This window comes from Carcharodon carcharias, chromosome 6, assembly GCF_017639515.1.
Source record: "Carcharodon carcharias isolate sCarCar2 chromosome 6, sCarCar2.pri, whole genome shotgun sequence".
NCBI lineage: Eukaryota > Metazoa > Chordata > Chondrichthyes > Lamniformes > Lamnidae > Carcharodon > Carcharodon carcharias.
In genome coordinates, this window is record NC_054472.1 from 34873756 (window position 1) to 34895949 (window position 22194).

The following is a 22194-nucleotide window of genomic DNA, read 5'->3' on the forward strand; positions in this document are numbered from 1 at the left end:
TGGTCTGGGCTCATTGAACTCCTTGTGGCACTGTATTCAGGTCCTTGGAACTAGAGTTCTGGCATTAATTGTCAGGGCTACCTTCTCCCACTGCCTTCGTAAAGTTCCCTTCTATGGAAGGTTACATCTCTCCTCCATCAAGGCCTCCAGTGCAGCATCAGAGAGTACAATCTCTTCCCTGTTGCACCATAATTTGCTTTTCTTTGTGCTCAGACTCTCTTCCACGATAGTTCCAGCACCTGCTCCTGTTTAAGAAGCGCAGGCAGCCTTTAAGTGGTGCTAAGCCTCCCATAAACCTGGGCTCCCTGCTGACACATGCTCAGCAGTCCATTTAGTGCTGGCTGTACAGCTCAATCATGCAAATTAGCACCAAATTATTGTGCTGCCTGCATCAGAAGTAATGTGTTAATCACCGATCACAATACCCGTGCCTGTTTTTGGGGGCTGTCCAATTTAGTTCCCAAGGAGTTTAATATCCAGCAATTAGACCCCCAGGCTAAGCCAAGGCAACTATTTTGAGGATTTGTTTAGCTGTCTCTAAAGCAAAAGGTCGGAAAGAGGAGCCAAGCCACAACCAGTCAACATACCCTTGTGATTAGTTCCGTTATTTGTATGACTGGCTGTTATGTTTAAATTTAGCTGGCAGTTATTGAAATCCATAACTGTTAGGCAGGAAATAGTTATGAGCAATTCAAGGAACAGGGTTGCAACTTTGAGAGTGAGGAGATTGACTGTTAGCACCTGGGTGACCCTGCCTCCCTGGAGATTTCCCGGGTCAGCGTCTATCCCCTCAGCTTTCTCCTGTGTGTGCTCATCCTCGGACTCACTACTTGACTCATCATGTGCAGCCAGAGCATCTGAATCCACAACTTCTTCCTCCACTGCATCCCCCCCTTTCCAGCACCAGATTGCGGAGACCGCAGCATGCAACCATTATCATTGACACACGATCTAGGGAGTATTGGAGTGCACCCCCTGAATGGTCCAGGCATCGGAAGCGCATCTTGAGAAGACTAATGGTTCTCTCTGCTACAGCCTTTGTGGCTCCTATTGTACCTCTGCTCAGCCTCTGTTCTTGGATGGCAGAGAGGCAACATGAGCCACCTTTTGAGGAGATAGCCCTTGTCACCCAGCAGCCATCCATCAAGCTGGGTTGGAGCACTGAAGAGCCCCGGCACCTGGGAGTGTCTGAGGAAGTATGCGTCATGGGAGCTGCCTGGGTACCTTGCATAGACTTGCAGAATCTGCATCCTATGGTCACACACTATCTGTATGTTCATGGAGTGGAAGCCCTTCCTGCTGGCAAAGGCACCGGGCTCATCCACTGGCACCTTGATAGCGACATGTCTGCAGTCGATTGCATCCTGGACACGGGGGAACCCAGCAATCATTGCAAAGCCTCTGGCTCGCTGTGTCTAGCTTGCCTGGTCCCAACAGTAGTGAATGAAAGTCAATGCACGCCTGAACAGAGTGCATGTTACCTGCTTGACATGTGTGGACAGCTGACTGGGAGACTCTGCGAAGGTCACCCACTGACCCCTGGAAAGAGCCGGAGGCACAGAAGTTTAGGGCAGCCGGGACCTTCAATGCTACTGGCAAGGGGTGCCCACCCACACAGTTGGTGTTGATCTCAGAGCCTAACATCTGAAAAATGGAGCTCACAGTCTCCCATGAGAGACAGAGCCTCCTTCAGCACTGCACCTCAGGCGTATTGAGGTCTCTGCTTCGCCACCTGTATGTCCTAGCAGTAGGATAGTGGTGTCTTCTGTGTCCCCTTCCACCTTGCACCTCCTGTTGGCCCTGCGCCATTTGTACCTGCGCCTGTCCTCCCAAAGGTGGCTCCCCTGGAGGCTGAATATGGACTCCTGGCCTCCTCCACCTTCTGGCTCTCTCTTCCTCTTCAGAGGAGGTGCCTCCAGTGGAGAGCACAACTCCCATTCCCCAGGGTAAGGGAAGGCTGCCTGAAACCAGCAAGGCCCCAAGAATGATGTTACTCCAGAGTCCTGATCTGAAGCCTGTTATTCCTGTATAAGCAGCTCAGGAAGAGATTTGAAGTTCTCCTGTTCACACAAGCAAGTAGCAATAAGTTTAAAAAGTAAATGTCTAACAAATACCACTCGCAGGCTCACCCCTCTTATCCCGCCCGTGGATGAGGTTTTTAAAAATGTGGCCTACCTGCCAGCCCGTGGTGCCCAGGCGACACTCTGAAGATCGCATGGGCTCCGAAAAATCGCCGTCTAGTAATGCCTCAAGGGCCTTAAGTGGCCCGTTAACTAATGGCGGGTGCACATCGGAGCTCATAATGCCCGCCCACCGAAATATAGCGGTGGCACACGGTGACGTCAGGACGCATGCCCGACGCTACCGCGCGTCATTTTACATGTTGGCGTGTTGGGCCCGCCCCCGCACGCTGACATCAAAACTCTGGCCCATAATTCTAGATAGTTTTCCCATATCATCAAGTCAATGGTGGAATTGGGTTATAAGTCAATTAATTGAACTTCATTCACAGCTTATTGGGTAAGGAGGTTATTTATTCTTCATAAAATAAATATTTGCCTACATTGCAGCACTGATTGATGTGATAAGATGCTATATAAATGCAATTTATCCCTTATTATATAGAGATTTTCCTGTACAAACTAAAGCATCATTGTTATTAATATCCAGTTTCTTTTTGGTGTTTGTTCACTCAGGAATGCCCTTACATGGATGCCATCTGTACTGTCCTGCCAATTTTACATTGTTTGGATTATAAACAATCTTTTAAACATAGGATGGATTTTCCTTTGGGATAGAGAGTAAGTAACAGAAAGCTACTTCAAATGAATCCAGTAAGATTATCTTGATGGTTCTTGTAGAAAATGCTGTTGCTTGGAATATCGCATAATATGTGAATACTCTACCAAAATGCTAAAACTTATATGGTTACTTTCTTCATCAATTTTAGCAGGGCTCTCAGGAAATAGTGCTTACACTTTTAATAAAGCCGTTTGTACTGCAAAACCTTGCTGTCACTCAAAAGACTTACATTGAGATGGAAGGAGGAAGGAGTACTCCCAGATGGATACCGGTTAGATTAAATAATGATGGAGTCATATTATGATCCTATAGCAACAGGACCAAGTACAATGTAATTTCTCTCAAGTTATGCATGAAAAAAGCCTGATAGCAAAATGAAGTAATTTACGGTCTGTCCTGTAAAGCAATAGTTCTGTTCAAAGCACAGAGGAACATCTTAAGGTATGGGTACTTCCTGGAAATTTGACCTCTGCCTTCTTTTTCCATTCTACCCCCACTGAGGAAAGGAGAAGAAATACATCTCTAGAAAATTCAGTTTAATCATATGTGATCTACCTATTAGTTATGTTATTCAGAACAATGGATCAGACCCAAGATTGGGCCTAAGGTCTTAATTACTCCATTCCCCATGAAAAAAATAGTCTCCAGTTTGTTTTGTAGTGAAATGCAGGTTGACCTCTGTGCAATCTCCTCTTCCAACACCAAATCATGATCACCGATTTAGTCCAACAAACTAGCCGATATACCAGGAGTAAGACCAATGCAGATAATAAGCATTCCTTTATTTAGCAGATTGAAAACTCAGTGGGTTAACTGTGAAAGTGCCAGATCAACACAACTGTGAAATCTTGTAGTTGAAATCTAGACTTCTCTGGGCTAAAATACTGTAGATACTCAGACAATTGGGTGTTTTAAGTTGAACAGCCGTAGTTTTATTGTTAGGTAAGAGTAACGACCCAGAAGGAAGAAACAATTCGAACCAGCACTCTGCTATCCCCGTTTTTACTGGTGTTCCATTTTAAGATATACAAGACAAGTATTTTTATTTCCCAGTTTTTACTGATTTTTCATTCTGGGAAGGGATATTGGATTAAGTTGGGTAAATGGAGTTGAGATAGAGATCAGCCATGTTCTAATTAAATGACAAATATATCCTTCCAGAGGTGTGATGTCCAGAACTGAATCTAATATTTCACATAGTGTCAAACTAAGGACCTGCTTGCAGATTTTCTTTTCCTTTTCCTCTGAAGTCCAAATGTACTAGTATAGCAATCTTTTCTTTTCATTGATCTTTAGCTATATTGACTCTGTGTGAATTTTTTTTTATTTACACCAGTATGGCAGGTGTTACTACCTTCATCATTATAACCACTTTCTTGCCAATTGTGTTCCTCCTGTAAATATTGGCATGTTAATAACACACCCTTATTAATGTACAATTTGACCAGCATCTTGAGGCAGTTAAGAGTTTTTAGAGATTTTAAAGAGATTTTAGGTTCTCCTTAACTTGCTGGTTAGTTTAATATTCTGCAGTTTTGCTCACACAGTCAGCATCTCGCCCTTAGCCTTCCTGTTATTTTTAAGAACTTTCTGGATTTGTACATCAATTTTCAATTTCGATTTATAATGTAACGTATTTTTTCAACGACAAGATAATTAATGCAATGCCAATCAACCTCTCTAGCTCAAAATGCAAACAGTTTAAGCTGTTCAATGTTATTCCTGCATGTGATCATGTTGGGATTTTTAAAAATGTCAAATTTTAAATTAATTTTTTTCTTATCTTTCCTTAGTCTCTTTTTTTTCTCTCTTAATCTAATCTTTCTTTCCTTTAATTTATCTTGCTGCATCAGATTCTAATTCAGCCTCCTTCTCTCTGTTTCTTTCTCAATTCTTAAGTCTCATTTGTTTTAAGGAGACACACTGTTGGTCCCACCATTCACTGAGGTCCTAGTTGCCCATTGCTCTCACCGCACTGTTACCAGCTGGCAGTGGTGGAAGGTTGCAATGCAAAAAAATGACAGACTGAAGGGGACTGGAAAAAGTTTAACTAACAGGGTGTGCCATAAGATCCTCCACCCGGAAGGTCTGGCTTAATTTTTGCAGTCAGTTTTTATCAATGCTATTAAATATATAATAAGTAAAAACAGAAAGTGCTGGAAATACTCAGCAAGTTTGGCAGAATCTGTGGAGTTAACGTTTTGAGTCGTGTGTCATTCTTCTTCAGAGCTATGGGGTGGGATTTGGTAGCACTCTTGCCTTGGAGGCAGAAGGTTGTGGGTTCAAATCCCACCCCAGGACTTCAGTACAAAAAAAGGCTGATGCTCCAGTGCACTGGAAAGTGATCTCTTTCAGGTGAGATGGTGAACTGGGACCCTGCTCTCATAACAATTCACTGAGGAAGAAAAAATTCCCTTTATCTTCCCTCTGGTTCTTTTGCCATTTTTAAAAATCCGGTGTCCTTTGGTTACCCCACCTGCCAGTGGGAATAATTTCTCTCTATGTACTCTATGGGCATGTAAACACCTGAAAATGTTGAACATCTTTATTAAATCTCTGTTCTGATGAAGGGTCATCCAGGCTCGAAACATCAGCTGTGTCCCTCTCCACAGATGCTGTCAGACCTGCTGAGTTTTTCCAGGTATTTTTGTTTTTGTTCTAGATTTCCAGCATCCGCAGTATTTTGCTTTTATTAAATCTCTCTTTGTCTTCCTTACAGCAGAGAAGGTTAATCTCAGCTTTAGTCTCTCCACATAACTGTGGTTTCTTATCCCTGGTAATATTCTAGTAAACATCTTCGACAGGCTTTCCAAGATCTTGGCATCCTTCATAAAGTGTGGTGCCCAGAAATGGACTCAGTACTCAAGCTGAGATCTAACCTTGATTGAGATAGTAGGTAAACAGAGCTTGTGGAATTATGCATTATACTGGGGCAGAGTTTTTAGAAAGTATTGTAAAACAGTAGAATAATTGAGAGCAAGCTATTAATATATTTTGCATAAGGGGTCTTTTTTTTTAGAAAAAACAAAGCAGATTCATTCATTGTAAATTTTGTTTTCCACTGGATGTCCTTTTCACATACACTTCTAACTCTTCCCTCAATCCGATATTAAAATGGCATTAGTTGAAATAGCTTATGCTATTTATAGGCATACTGTTTCAGAAATTTAATGTTCAAACATATTGATGAGACAAAGAGCTGTTTTCTTCTTTCATAAAAGATGAAGTAGGAAAGCTGAAACCCAATTGTGCATAGAAGGGACCTTCTAATAAATGTAGGAGTGTTTTTCCAGGTAAATTAACAGGATAAATGTGTTCCTGCTCCTAAAAATTGTCAATTATTTGGACCTTCCAACAAGCACTGAGTTCCACTAAAGTCAGCTGCTCTCTATATTTAGTGTCTGAGATGAATTTTCTTTTATTTCAGATACATTATCCCTGCATTAATTTTCCTGGCTTTAATTGCGTTCACCAGTTACGTGGTTTTATACCTTTCCTATCGTGCCCTACATACTCAGCGACCCTGGATGCAAAAGTACCAGAAGGTTGATTTGTGGCTTGTCAGAATACTGGTATGTGTTTACAGAATGTCATAAAACTGTCCCACTTAACATTTCATAAGATGGAATGGGAAAATATTTATTATTGGTTTAGTGTATCCATGGGGAAATAACAGGTCAGTTTTCACCTGTTTCCACCCAGGGAACATTCATCCCTGGATACAAAACTGAGGAAGGTTGGGCAGGGGCCTATTATGCCTATTTGTATTGCACAAGAGCTTCCAGTGGTTGATGGAGAGGAGAAGAGGGTAGAGCAGGAGGAGAGGTGCCCAATACCTGGAGAAGGGGTAAGGGTGGTCAGAGTGTATAAATTAGGTAGGATCGGCATCAACATGCCCCCTTGCCTCATTTTCCTGGGTCTTTGCTTTTTGGGGACCCAAATGTGTGGCCCCGCTGATATCAGACCATGCAACAGTGACTGTGGAAAATTTGAGGATATCTTGGATCATAACTTGTGTGGTTTAACGAGGTAAGTTTTTTTTTGTTGTCCACAAAGTCAGGAGGATGGGCGTAGGAGGCACTTCACAGAAATATTATAAAGTAAAATTTGAAACTGCCACATAAAGATATTAGGGCAGATGGCTAAAAGCTTGGTCAAAGGAATACATTTTCAGGAGGATGTTAAAGGAGGAAAGAAAGAGGATGCGGCAGAGAGGCGTACAGATTGAATTCCAGAGCTTGGGGCTGTGGCAGCTGAAAATATGACCACTACCCACCTCCCAATTTCCGGTGGGAGATTGAGGAACAGTTATGTAGGCAGATTTTGGAAAGATGTAAAAGCAATAGGGTTGTTGTGGTGGGTGATTTTAACTTTCCCTATATTGACTGGGAATCACTTAGTGCTAGGGGTTTGGATGGTGCAGAATTTGTAAGGTGCATCCAGGAGGGCTTCCTGAGACAATATGTAGATAGTTGAACTAGGGAAGGGGCAATACTGGAATGAACCTGGCCAGGTGGTCGAAGTTTCAGTAGGGGAGCATTTTGGGAAAAGTGACCATAATTCAGTAAGTTTCAAGGTACTGGTGGGTAAGGATAACAGAAGTCCTCGGGTTAAGGTGCTTAATTGAGGGAAGGCTAATTATAAAAATATTAGGCAGGAACTGAGGAATCTAGACTGGAGGCGGATGTTTGAGGGCAAATCAACAACTGACATGTGGGGGGCTTTCAAACGTCAATTGATAAGAATTCAGGACCGGCATGTTCCTGCTAGGATGAAGGATAAGTATGCCAAGTTTCAGGAACCTTGGATAACAAAGGATATTGTGAGATTAGTCAAAAAGAAAAGGGAAGCAGTCATAAGGGCTAGACGGCTGAGAACAGATGAAGCCTGTGGAGAATATAAAGAAAGTAGGAAGAAACCTAAGCAAGGAGTCAGGAGGGCTAAAAGAGGTCATGAAAAGTCAGTAGCAACCAGGATTAAGGAAAATCCCAAGGCCTTTTATACATATGTAAAAAGCAAGAGGGTAGCCAGGGAAAGGGTAGGCCCACTCACAGACAAAGGTGGGTATCTGTGTGTCGAGCCAGAAGAAATGGGAGAGATACTAAATGAGTACTTCTCATCAGTATTCACCAAAGATAAGGACTTAGCGGTCGATTTGTCTAGGGAAGAGTGTGTAGATAGCCTGGATCATGTTGAGGTCAAAAAACAGGAGGTGTTAGGCATCTTGAAGAATATTAAGGTGGATAAGCCCCCAGGGCCAGATGGGATCTACCCCAGAATACTGAGGGAGGCAAGGGAGGAGAGTGCTGGGGCCTTAACAGAAATCTTTGTATCCTCACTGAATACGGGTGAGGTCCCAGAGGACTGGAGAATGGCCAATGTTGTTCCATTGTTTAAGAAGGGTAGCAGGGATAATCCAGGAAATTACAGGCCGGTGAGCCTTATGTCAGTGGTAGGGAAATTATTGGAGAAAATTCTTCATGACAGGATTTACTACCATTTGGAAGCAAATGGGCATATTAGTGAGAGGCAGCATGGTTTTGTGAAGGGGAGGTCATGTCTCACTAACTTGATTGAGTTTTTCGAGGAAGTGACAAAGATGATCGATGATGGAAGGGCAGTGGATGTTATATACATGGATTTCAGTAAGGTCTTTGACAAGGTCCCTCATGGCAGACGGGTACAGAAGGTAGTCACACGGGATCAGAGGTGAGCTGGCAAGATAGATACAGAATTGGCTTGGTCATAGAAGACAGAGGATAGCAGTGGAAGGGTGCTTTTCTGAATGGCGAGCTGTGACTAGTGGTGTTCTGCAGGGATCAGTGCTGGGACCTTTGCTGTTTGTAGTATACGTAAATGATTTGGAGGAAAATGTAACTGGGCTAATTAGTAAGGTTGCAAACGACACTAAGGTTGGAGGAGTTGCAGATAGTGAAGAGGATTGTCAAAGGATACAACGGGACATAGATCGGTTGGAGACTTGGGCGGAGAAATGGTAGATGGAGTTTAATCTGGACAAATGCGAGGTAATGCATTTTGGAAGGTCTAATACAGCTAGGAATTATACAGTAAATGACAGAACCCTTAAGTGCATCGTCGGGCAGAGAGATCCGGATGTACAGGTCCACAGGTCACTGAAGGTGGCAACACAGGTGGATAAGATAGTCAGGAAGGCATTTGGCATGCTTGCCTTCATTAGCAGGGGTATTGAGTATAAAAGCTGGAAAGTCATGCTGCAGCTGTATAGAACCTTGGTTAGGCCACACTTGGAACGTTGCGTGCAATTCTGGTCACCACATTAGCAGAAGGATATGGAGGCATTGGAGAGGGTGCAGAGGAGGTTTACCAGGATGCTGCCTGGTCTGGAGGTTATTAGCTATGAGGAGAGGTTGGAGAAACTCAGATTGTTCTCACTAGAGCGACGGAGATTGAGGGGCGACTTGATAGAAGTTTACAAAATTATGAGTGGCATGGACAGAGTCAGAAGCTTTTTCCCAGGGTGGAAGAGTCAATTACTAGGGGAAATAGATTTAAGGTGAGAGGAGAAAACTTTAGAGGAGATGTGCGGGTCAAGTTTTTTTTGCAGAGGGTAATGAGGGTCTGGAATTCACTGAGGAGTTGGTGGAAGCAGGTGCGATAGTGATGTTTAAGAGGCAGCTTGACAAATACATGAATAGGATGGGAATAGAGGGATATGGACCCCGGAAGTGCAAAATGTTTTAGTTTGACAGGCAATATAATTGGCGCAGGCTTGGAGGGCCGAAGGGCCTGTTCCTGTGCTGTACTTTTCTTTGTTTTAATAGTGGAACTATTAAAATTGAGGCATTCCAGGGACCAGGGTCAGAGGAACTATTTGTAGGCCTAGGAGCACAGACATGATTGATGAATGGAAGTTGGTGTGAGTAAGGACCAGGGCAGCAGACTTTTGGATGAACCCCAAGCTTACGGATGACGCCCCCCCCCCCCCACCCCCCCCACTACTGACTGCCCGAGCATTTGAGGGCACAGAAAGTTCACCTGCTTCATATAACACTGGCAGAAGTCCAATCCACCAGGTGTGGATCACAGGTGCCCATCCACTCTGGGATACCGCTGAATCTGGTATTACATGTTTTCACTGTATACTAAGTAACCCCACCAATCTCCACCTTGGAAAGTTGTAAACTCTGCAGACTTGGCACCCTTTTTAACAGGGCTGCTGGTAATTTTTTTAAACAAAGCTGCAATTCAGTGGTCCAACCAAAGGAAAAGGCTAAGATCAAAGCAAAATACTGCAGATGCTGGAAATCTGAAACAAAAGCAAAAATAAAAATAGCTGGAAAAATTCAGCAGGTCCGACAGCATCTGCGGAGAGGAATACAGTTCACGTTTTGAGTCCATATGACTCTTCATCAGAAGTAAGGAAAAATAGAAATGAGATGAAACATAAGCTGGTTGAGAGGGGTGGGACAGATAGAGCTGGATAGAGGGCCATTGATAGATGGAAGCAAAGAAGAGATTACCAAAGATGTCATAGACAAAAGGACAAAGGGGTGTTGATGGTGGTGGTATTAGCTATGGAATGTGCTAATGATGACATTAAGGGTAGAAAGCAGAATGAGCAAGTGACAGATAGCCATAATAGGGGTGGGGTAGGGTAGGGGGAAGGGATCAAAATGGGCTATCAGGTGGAGATAAAACAATGAATGGAAATACATTTAAAAATAATAGAAATAGGTGGGAAAAGAAAAAAATATATATATATTAAAAATATATAAATTATTGGAAAAAGGGGGGTCGGAAAGGGGGTGGGGGTAGAGGAGAGAGTTCTTACAGTAGCAATGACTTTTTGTGGCTGCTTTTGCCGAATCACAGGAGAACCAGGAAAGCAGAATAATATCCTGTGAAGTTAAACTGTTTCAAGACACAACTGAGCTTTTTGTCAGAGTGCAGGTCCTTTTCATGCTTACCAAGCACTTTTAGCACCATAGCAGACTGGAAATTAACTGTTGACCATACTAGCAGATGAACTCTTAATGTGCTTTTATCATCCTCTGCTAAACAAGGGCAAGAATGATCTGAAGTTGTTGAACTCAATGTTAAGTCCAGAAGGCTGCAAAGTGCCTAATCGGAAGATGAGATGTGTTTCCCCAGTTTGCGTTGAGCTTCACTGGAACATTGCAGCAGGCCAAGAACGGACATGTGGGCATGAGAGCAGGGTGGTGTGTTGAAATGGCAAGCGACAGGGAGGCCCGGGTCATGCTTGCGGACAGACCGAAGGTGTTCCGCAAAGCGGTTTTGTTACTGACTGTAGTGGCCTCCCTGATCTTCACTCCTGCCAGAGTTACAGTGGGAATGCATCAGAAGGACCAAGGAGTTTTGGGGAATACTTAAGCAAATGAGGGAGGGGTGGGTTAAATCTCAGGATATATCACCATTCCATATTGGAGAGGAGTTAAGAATAGGGTAGGGTAGAAATATCTAAGATATTAAGCAGATATTAAAATATCAAACTGGGGTTTTGTGAGACATGCCTTAGGGCAGTTTTTTTTTAAAGAAAATGACCATGGGCGGTATCAAAGTGCAATGTTTTTATATGTGAATGTTCAAAGCATAAAAACAGGAATCTGGAAGCAGTAGTTAAAATGGGCATGATGGTCTTGACAGAAACTTGGGCCTGGATTTTAGCCTGGAGATAGATGAGGGTGTGGGAGGTGCTATTGTGAGATCAGGAAATCTGGAAAAGCTATTTCCTGAATATGGTGCAGAATTTAATTACAGGGCTGCTTTAAAGCTCTTTCTAAGGGATTTCTACCAACAGCCTTAGTACTTTTGAAGGGAAAAAGTGAAAAATTTATAGCCTATAAATTACTGCTGAGCACATTTGTATGAAATCCTGCTGTCCACTACTTTAACATGGTCATTAATCTGTTTATTTCAAGTGGGTCATGCCCTTGTTTAATAGAGGATGGCAAAAGCACGTTAAGAGTTCATCTGCTAGTATGGTCAGCAGTTAATTTCCAGGCTGCTATGGTGCTAAAAGTGCTTGGTAAGCATGAAAAGGATCTGCACTCTTGCCAAAAACTCAGTTGTGTCTTGGAACAGTTTAACTTCGCAGGATACTATTCTGCTTTTCTGATTCTCCTGCAAAAGCAGCCACAAAAATTAATTGTTACTGTAAGAATTTACATACTTTACTGAGAAAGGCTGTCTTCCTTACCATTACTGCATTTCATATTTTATAGGTACAGAATGGATTGACAGTTTATGCAACGTGGACAACCATAGCAACACTGATTAACTTCGCTGTTGTACTGACTTATAGTGGAGGTATTACAGTGGTAACGTCTGGTACAGTTTCTCTTTCCATCCTGGCCTTTGAAGTAGTTTTATGGTATGCACGGTTACAATTTTAATAATTACCTGTATCAATTTATCATTTATCAATTATCTGGTAATAAAATTTTTACTACGTGGCACTAGGGGCAGCATCACAGATTTGCACTAAGTGCGTTAGCAGGAGGGGAAAAAGAAGTTATTTCCCGCCGGCCGCAATGGTAGGTTTTCATGCTATATCATCCCAATGCACCTCATTAATTATGCATTCCCGGGAAACACACTGTTTCAATGGCGGGCGGGCTCTCATTCACATGCCACGCCATTATCTCGCCTTTTCCTCATGCCAGGTGCCATATTTAAAGTGCAGCCGTGCGCACACCTCTTAGTGCTTCCAGCCCAGAACTGCTGCACAGAAGACATGGCCTCAAAAGGCAAGAAGACTGCAGTCCCCTGGTTTAATGATGCGTCTCTCAAGCGCCTTTTGGACGTAGTAGAGGCTCGTCGTGATGTCCTGTACACCACTTTGGCCACAGCAGGGGCAGCACCATCATGAATCCAACGTGGGAGGCAGTGGCAGTGGTGGTCAAAAGAGGACAGCTACCCAGTGCTGCAACAGGATGAATGGTCTCATCCATTCTGCCAGGGTAAGTCACTCGTTTCATCACTCTCAACTCACACACACAGACTGACAAACACATCACACATTCACAGGGATCTCATACCTCAAGGGACAACACCACTAACTCTCACACACACCCTCACATCTCCATCAAGCTCCTATCCTCTGGAGCTCGCGTCCTCATCCCGCCCATGTCTCTACTCACCACACAAACATTCCCCGCAGTGCCATGCATCCTGCTCATACTCTCGCCATCTGTTTTCATGCAAGAGAAGCTGGCTCACAACAGCAGGGAGATGTCCCAGACCAGGGGTGGAATGGCCCACATGAGGCCACTCACTCACTTTGAGGAGTGTGCCATCGCGTTGACTGTGCCTGCGGTAGTGGTGAGGTCGGCAGCGAAAACCCTCATGAAGATCCTGCACCACATCATCCCCTTCTCAACACAAAGCTGAGCATTCTCTCTCCTGCTTTTGACTCTGCTGCCACGCACTAATTATCTGTTTGATTCACAGGGAGCTTTGCCAAGTGACTGACACCCTCAGCCAGTCAGTCTCTCAGCTCCATCCACATCCTCACCTCCAGCCAAGAGGACTCCTTCTCCATTGAAGAGTTGGAAATAAGCAGCCTGGAAGACCCATCACAGTGCTTACCCACACCCTGCACCAGCGCAAGAGACACACACAACCTCACTGGTGGTCACCGCACGGACACATATCTGCAGCAGGAGGAGGCAGGTTCAGCCAAACTCCCCAGTACTCGGAGGACTGCTGAGGAAGAGGCACCTGTGAGGTCCATGTCAGATGATGAGCCTCTGGATTTGGCCTTCCAATTCAGTCTGGAGAATCAGCAGAAGGCGGGGAAACATCACTCAGAGCTGTTGGAAGCCCTCAACAGAATGGCACGTGAGTCGGAAGAGTGTATATGCCTGCTCTCTGATGAAGTGGTGCCCACATGTGCAAGTATAGAGGTCTCCCTGGCGAGGATGGCGGACACCATGAAGACCCTGGTCCAGCAGAATGCAGAGATGTACACAGATCTGTACCCCATCATGATAGCCATGGGTGAGTTCCTGCAGTGGCGATGCGAGAGGGAAACGAGGTGCCTCAACGTCCTCCAAGGTGTTCCTTCCCCTCACGGAGTCAGGCCGGGGCCCTGGGGCAACTGAAGGGAGGATGAGCAGCAGCTGGACACCCCTGGGTCATCCACTCAGTAATCTCCCTCTGAGTCCCCTTTGCCTGTGACCCCCCTCAACCTTATCTTTGTCACCACAGAGGGAGCAGCTGGCCCACTGGAGGACAGCCAAAGCAAGCTGGGACCCTCAAGACCTCAGGTCTCCAGAGGACCCATACCAAAGACATCAGGGGCAACAGGGCCAGTCACTGCACAAGCTGTCTCCACCCCTGCTGTGGATATCAGGGCAACACCTAGAAGTCTTAAGACGTTCAATAGTTAAGAAATTCTGGTCAAAGTTGGTTGCACGGGTGAACAAGTTTTGTCATTTTACAATCTGGAAATATATTCACTTTGAGTGAATAATGTGTAATGGTGTCCTTCAGCTTCATTGACAGGCTTTGTGAGTCCCCCCACTGCACCCCCACCACTGGCAGTTCAGCTGCATATAGCCGGCCCACTAGTGATTCTGGAGGGAGAAGTTATGTGTGACAGGTCTTCTCAGAGCCTTGTGCAAGCACTCGCTAACGCACGCGGATCCTTCCCATATCACACTCATCTCAATGTCCTGAGAATTTTCAATGCTGCATGCTGAGGTTCTTTTTCAGTTGTCCATCTGAGCTGACCTGCATCTCCACCCACCCACTGATCACACTTGCATGCAACACCTGATCTCACCCACCTTTCGTTTCACTTTTGATTTAGCAAGCAAGGTCCTGCTACATTTTTTCCTACGCACCACCATCCTTTCCCCTCCACCATTCACCCATTTACTTTCCTCCATCACTGTCAATTCTCCCTGGCATCACCTTACAAATCACCTCCGTGACCTACCATCCACAACCCTTTTCCTTCGAGGATGTCCAGGTGAACATGCACGTTCCTTTCCTTCCTAAAAATCCCATCACCAAAAACACATTAACCTCCCAGACCTCCTCCTTCCCACCCCCAGGGTCTGTGTCTGCCTCTGCATTCCAACCACTGTCGCTGTCCCTTCTACCAATACTGTCGAGCCCTCACCCTCCCATCCTACCACCTCACTCTGCCCTCAGTCATTCTTACCATTCCCTCATACCACACCCACCCTCAATTCGCTCCCCAGGAAGCTACTATGAGCCCTCCCTTGCACATTCCCTGACCATCCCCCCCCTCCCATCCCCGGACTCCTTCCTCTGCACATATTCCCCCCATGGAACTCCCCCCACTTCCCGCGCAGACTCCCTACCTCTGGAACTCCCCCCCCCCCAGCCCCCCACAGACCTCCCCTTTAGTCCTTTCCCCTTTCTGACTCCTTCAGACACCCTTGCTTTTTCCTCCATCTTTAGACCTTCCTCCCCCTGGAGCCCTTCCCCTATCTACATTCCTTCCCCCCCCGCCCCGGACTCCTTCAACCCCCGGACTCCTTCCCCCTTCCGATCTCCTTCCTTTATACCTCCCCCACCCAAACCCCCAACACCTACCTCCCCAATTGACGTCTTCTCCCCCGTTTACCCCCTCTTCCCCAATAGTCCCTCTATTCTTAACCTCAAACTTCCAACACCTTAATTCCGCCTCCCAACCTCACCTTCCTTCCCAACCTCCCCCTCATGCGACACCTTCGTCCCCCACCCCCCGACCCCCAACAAACTCACCCCACCCCCTCCCACCCTGACACCTCTTCCTCTCCCAGTAGATCCTAGACCTTCCTCTCCCACCGCCTGGTACATTTTCCTCTCCTAAACACAGCTGAACCTTCCTCTCCACCCCCTCCACCATCATCCGTTGTGAGCAGACCCACAACAGTGACTTTCCGCCTTCCATGAGCTGCTTTGCAGCAGAGCCATGTCCATGGGAATCCACCCAGCATGCCATGGACATTCCTCCAATGTGCCATTGCTATCGGGCTCCAGCATCTCTTGCACCTCAGATGCCCACGATGTGAGCAAGGTCCTGGCAGTAAGTCCCGACTTCCGCACATCACACATGTCAAGGCGTGTTCTGCACCGGTGTGTTTTTTCCTGCAGATGTGGGCAGATGGTCCAGCGGAGGAGGGGGTGATTCCAGCGGGCTGGCCTTATAATGATACGCAAGTGTATTACGATGAAGTTCCTGACGCCCAACAGTGGGAAATGCGGCCTGCCCTTAACAGGCAGAGCAGATGATTGCAAACTTGTTTCACGACGTCGTGTAACCAAGTTTTGCCCTTCTTGCCATATTGTCTGTTCACGCTGCCAAACATGCCTGACAGCAGCGGGCATGGAAAAGCAGAGACCCTAAGATTGCTTTGCAATCTGTGCTGAGTTCACTGATCACAGTTGGCTTCAGTACCCTTGGACTGGGGAGAGGAAAAATAAGTAGGGTTTCTGATAATTAATTAAATGTTCTGATAAAAATAAGCAGGGTTTCTGATTATTAATTTAATTTTGAGGTTTAAGATGTTTCAAAGACTGTCTTATGCTGGTAAAGAGCTTTCCTGATGGCCTAGCTAGTTATGGAACTGCTGATAAATGTCAGGCACTTAGATCAAAGCCGAGAAAGGTTTTCATTACTATTCTGACCAAAATTTCATGACCTTTGCTGAATTTTGAAAACCACAAAGTACTCACTGATGATAAAAGCTATTTGGCCCATCTTGATATGTCTATCCAAAGCAACCTTTCAATCTTTTCCCATCCCCCATCACTGCAGTTAACTGTTTCTTAAATAATTCCAGGGATTTTGCCTCCATCACTTTGTTCAGAGGTCCATTCCACACACTGGTCGCCCTCTACATGGAGAAGAACCACCTGATATCTCTCCTAAGATTGCCTTTACTAGCTTTGAACCTTGAACTACTCCCATAGGTTGATTTAAAATAATATTCTAGACTAACTTTTTCCACACCATTTACTATTTTGTATTCATTCATAAGGTCGCTTCTTCCAAACTAAGAGCCTAACACATTACTCTTTCAACTCCTAATATCATGGAGCAGTCTCGTGGCACTTCTCCATACTTATTCCATTGTTTGAGAGATTCCCTTGTTTCTTGCCGATGAGAAATGGACACCTTATGCAAGATGTGATCTGACCAGAGCACTGTACAGTTTGGACATGACTTTTTCTGGCTTATATTTTACTGTCGGGCTCTGTGTAATTCATTATCCTATTAGCTTTGTTGATTGCTGCTCTACATTGACTGGACATGTGGGGCAGTGAGTCCACTAAGATTCCTCAGTCTCTTTCAACGTCGTCCTTAGCTATTTCAACACCATTCATTAAGTATGTATTTTTTCCAATTTTTATGCTATGTGCAATATTTCTGCATTAAATGTAATCTGCCACTGCTTAGATATTCAGATATTTTGTTCAGTTCACTCTGTAATTTCTGAGACGCCTCTTAATTCCACTGTCCCTCCTAGTTTCTTATAATCCTCAAATTTAACAAATTTGTGTTGAATTCATATTCCAAGTCATTGGTGTATATTAAGGGCAACATTATCCCCCCCGTCGGGGAGGGAAGGGTGGGAACGGACAGGCGGGCTTCCGATCGGCACCCCCAGTCGGGGGCATGCCACCATTTTATGTGGGCGGGCCTTCAGCATGACATCCACCAGGAAGTACTATGTGCTCCCTGTGCAGGTAGGGGGGATTCCCTCAGCCGGCAGTGTGCTCTTTTGTGCGTGCGCATGAAAGAGCACACAGATCTCCCTGAGGCAAAGTGCTGCCTCAGGGAGATCGGCTCCGATTGAAAACTTTCAATAAAGGTGATTGAAAAATTTCGCTGCCTTGTCCCCTCACGTGACACTGCCACATGAGTAGGGAGCTGTCCATAACTTTTATTTAAACATTTAATAAAAATTTAAATACCCTCATGAAACCTCATCCCACCCATGGATGAGGTTTCATGTTTTTTCCGAAGCCCGTCTGGGCTCCCAGCCTGCCCGCAAACCTTAAAGTTGGACAGGCAGGTCCATCAATCACAAAAACAGAATTACCTGGAAAAACTCAGCAGGTCTGGCAGCATCGGCGGAGAAGAAAAGAGTTGATGTTTCGAGTCCTCATGACCCTTCGACAGAACTGTCGAAGGGTCATGAGGACTCGAAACGTCAACTCTTTTCTTCTCCGCCGATGCTGCCAGACCTGCTGAGTTTTTCCAGGTAATTCTGTTTTTGTTTTGGATTTCCAGCATCCGCAGTTTTTTTGTTTTTATCTCTATATTTAGGTCCATCAATCACGTTAATTAGTTTTTTAATGGTCTTAATTGGCTGTTGACAGGTATGGCAAGCGCGCAGCCGATTCGGCTGCATGTCCGATGAACTGAAAACCTAAATGACACAGGATGACATCAGGACACACACCCGACGTATCCCAGTGTCATTTTATGTGTTGGTGAGCAGGCCCCGCCCCCACTCGCCGACCGGAAAAACCTGCCCTAAGAGTCATTGGCCCAGCACTGATCCCTCGACTATAACTCCCAGTGCTTGCCTTCTATCAACCTGACAGTACTCTTTTAGTCAATGCCTGTTGATTTCTATACTTTAGCCAGTATCTTATTGATCACCTAGTTTTGTCCCAGTTGATTTTAGCTGAAGGATTATTTGGAACTGCCCCAAAAGATGGAGGGGAAAATTGACCAGGAATCCTGTTTCCTCCATGTAATCCATATAATGTGGATGTTGGAATGAGACTAGCCTATCATCTAGCCTATTGACACTCACTGCCTAGGGTCATTTATGAAGAATGGGATGGTACTAATTGGTGAGCTGGACCCGTACCACAGATAGAGCCATTGCTTTCAGCAGATGAGGGAGGGGTGAGGATGGAAGAAAATTGGCAGCTTGCTGATCACTGCATTAAAAAATTCACAGACATTGGATGACAGTTAGAAAAACATTGCACATGCAAGTAACATGAACAGTGCTGTGCTGTCCCTTTATTGGAGGGTGCTGCAGAGCTGCAATATAATTCCATATGGCTAATTCATGCCACTATACGCTAACTACTTATGTCAGATTAACTATAGCATTAATAATATTTTATATTTTTCCTGCAGGTTCAATTTAGAAAATCTTTTGTTTGATAAGTACGTGCGCTACACACTCACAGTCTATCCAGTCATCATTGTGGCATTGTCAGGATCTTTAGACAAAAATTACAATTCTATATCTCCAACCAGAAACAACATCTATATTGGTGAGTGATATGGACAAAATAAATCTTGGTAATATACCAATGGCCTTCAATTCCTTCTGCAAACTGTTTTCATAGGGACTAATGCATATGCACAAATTTCTGTGTGTGCAATTTCATGTCATTCTGCGGAATTTTATGCCAGTGGGATTTTACAGCCCCGCTGAAATCAATGGACTTTTGAATGGCTCATTGCATTTTACAGCCTGTCCGTCCCCTCACCGTGAGGGGGCCGTAAAATTCCACCCATTGACTTGTTGAAGGAATAACTTAAAGTAGTGCATTAAGGAATTTATCGCAACCAGAATATCCAAGAGCCCTAAAAATAATGTACAGAAGAAGTCAAAGATCATTTTTTTTTGTCAACAATGTGAGTCGTCATGGTGGCAATAGCTGAAATGGAACAACTGTTTAATATTCTCCCCTAGGGTGAATTGTAAAGAGTTGCCCAAGCATATTAAGAAAATAAAGTTAGTAGTTAGTGATCTGGTGGACATATGTCCCTCAGGTGATTTTATTTCCAATATTAGACACAAGACAAGTTTGAAGCTGGCTTTATTTAAACCACAGCAGGTGGTTTTTTGACCACATTTTGGTCACATTTTGTGACCTTCTTTAAATCATTAATTAACAGCGTTATCCTGGTATCAACATGACAAAACCTCGACTGTAACATTTAAGTGTACTCTTCTCTTACGCCCCCCGGGAAAAATACAATTAACTGGTTCAAGCCAAGTACTCACTATGAGGGAAGATATATGTTCCACTGTGTGTGATGATTGCACTACATTCAGCACACGGAGGACCTCTTCCTCTGTAGTTAGTACAAACTACAGCTACCAATCAGGTATTTAAATTATTACAGTTTTATTTTTCTGTCTTATTCATATTAGCTAGACACCCCTTCCTATTCCAATAAATACTTCCTCAGTGCTTTTTGTTAGCATAATTCATTACTGGAATATGTCTCATTCATGACATTTCCTGAGTAAGATATGGTATATTCTCAATGCAGTGCCTTCAGAAGTTTTTTTAGATAGCAGCATACAAGTGCCTTTTAGATTATTACAGTTGACAATAATTGCCCGATCACAAAAGCAGACCATAAGAATAGAGGGAATGAGAATTCTTTGCAACATAGCACTGAGGGGATGTCCTTTTGATGTTCTTGGGAGGTGAATAGTGGAAAAACATTCAAGCCCCAATTTTGCATGAACTCAGGCTGCTTCTGGGGCTTCAAGCATGACCATCATGCCTCACATTGTTCGGCGTCAGACACTATGGGTCTAATTTTTGTCTTCTGTTCAGGAACTATGAGTCGCGGCATTTCCCGATGTTATGGTCCTGACTTCTAAAACTCAGCTCACTCAGTGTATGCTGATGGAATTAGCAAGCTCCAGGAACTCGGAGTTGATAACCTTGTCTTGTCAAAAGAAAAGGAGAGAGAGAGAATGGAGAGGTGGAGGCCCTCTCCAGCAGGAGTAAATTGAAGAACTGTATGCCATATTTGCGGCTGAACATGACACTGTAGCAAAACCATCAGTGCCAGCTGCATGAAAATAGTTTGCCTGTAGAGTCAATGCAGCCACTCATCTAACTTGCACCTGGCTCTAGATAAGGAAAAAGCTTACTAGTGCACGCACACAAATCAGCCTTTAAGAAGTCAGATAGGATGAACTGTTTGTTTTTAGTATTTGTCTAGTGCAAAAAGAACATAAGAGACAGGAACAGGAGTAGAGCATACATCCCCTCAAGCCTTCTTCACCATCCAGTAAGGTTGTGCCTGATCTACTGTGACCTCAACTCCATAATTTCCCATCCTGTCTTTATTCTAAAATGAAAACATTCCAAGGAAACAAAGAGTTAACATGTCTCCAGAGACCACATGAATAGTGATAGAATTAAAATGCTGAGTTTTTCCAGGTAATTCTGTTTTTGTTTTAGAATTAAAACAATGTTCTTTTTGTAGTTTAATCATGTTCTCCTCACTCTACATTGTATTCGTTGTGCAATTGAAATACAAAGTGTTAACATTGATTATTTCTTTCCTTTCCCAGCTGTGCTGCTGGCTGCTGCCTGCGCAGCCTTTGCAGCACGCGTTGTCATAGTTACTTGGAGACATTTCAAACGCCCTCTCCATCAGAATGTAGAGAATTGAGGTTTTTCTGGAAAAGTGATACAAGCAAAACAGAAAAAGGTTCACTTCAAAACATAAAGTCGTACCAGGAAACCCAAGCTGTAACTGCTGAAAGGCAAACGCGTTTTAAGGAAAAGTTCAGACAATTATGAAATCATTGTTTATTAAAATTCAAGTGTCCAAAGATTTGTGCTACTCACCCTGCTATCCATTGCAATGTTGTACTGATAATTCATACTCAGCCAGGCTCCTCATTTTATCCATTATGGCTTGTCCCCACTTCTTCCAGTGAAATAGTTTCATCAATAAAAAGGGAGAAACTTAGTTCTGGCAATCAAATAAATTGAAGTTTGAGAACATTTGTACATTTGAGCCTGAATTTTTCTCTAGGTGGTTGTTAATACATTGTTATCAGCAACAAATCTGTGTATTTATCTTGGCTGAAAATTTAACCCATTTGATTGCATCCAAACGAATACCTGTAAAATGAAAGCAGAATACTGCAGATGCTGGAAACCTGAAATAAAAGCAGAAAATGCTGGAAATTCTCAGTGGGCCTGGCAGCATCTGTGGAGAGTGAAAGAGTTTGCATTTTAGATCAGGGATGTTAACTCTGTTTCTCTCACCATAGGCGCTGCCAGACCTGCTCAGTATTTCCAGCATTTGCTGTTTTTAATATCTATGAATATTGCTTTACTTTTGGCTGGGGTACATGTTTGTGACAGTGGAAACATGTGAGTGAAATAGTTCATCAGGGCTACAAATACGTTTGGAATGATCAATGGTTATAACAACTGCCTTCATTACTACTAAGTTCATTTTGATTTTAAAAATGTAATAATAAATAAAATCATGAATCCTGGAAAACTGAAGATAAAACAGAAAGTACTGGAAAAATCATAAAACCATAAGACATAGGAGCAGAAGTAGGCCATTCGGCCCATCGAGCCTGCTCCGCCATTCAATGAGATCATGGCTGATCTGATAATCCTCAA

At 44.1% G+C, this 22194-nt stretch overlaps 1 protein-coding gene across 3 annotated transcripts in view; it reads left to right on the plus strand.

Moving 5' to 3' along the window:
* The window catches only part of si:ch211-161h7.5, a 48160-nt gene extending 26281 nt beyond the window's left edge, over positions 1 to 21879 (plus strand). For all 3 annotated transcript variants that reach the window (XM_041190123.1, XM_041190127.1, XM_041190124.1), the window contains 5 exons: positions 2697 to 2801; positions 6230 to 6374; positions 12027 to 12175; positions 18926 to 19065; positions 21120 to 21879. In XM_041190123.1, the coding sequence (XP_041046057.1) occupies positions 2697 to 2801; positions 6230 to 6374; positions 12027 to 12175; positions 18926 to 19065; positions 21120 to 21220 (640 nt within the window). In that variant the 3' untranslated portion in view covers positions 21221 to 21879. The remainder of the gene's footprint in view (positions 1 to 2696; positions 2802 to 6229; positions 6375 to 12026; positions 12176 to 18925; positions 19066 to 21119) is intronic.
* The last annotated feature ends 315 nt before the right edge of the window (positions 21880 to 22194 follow it).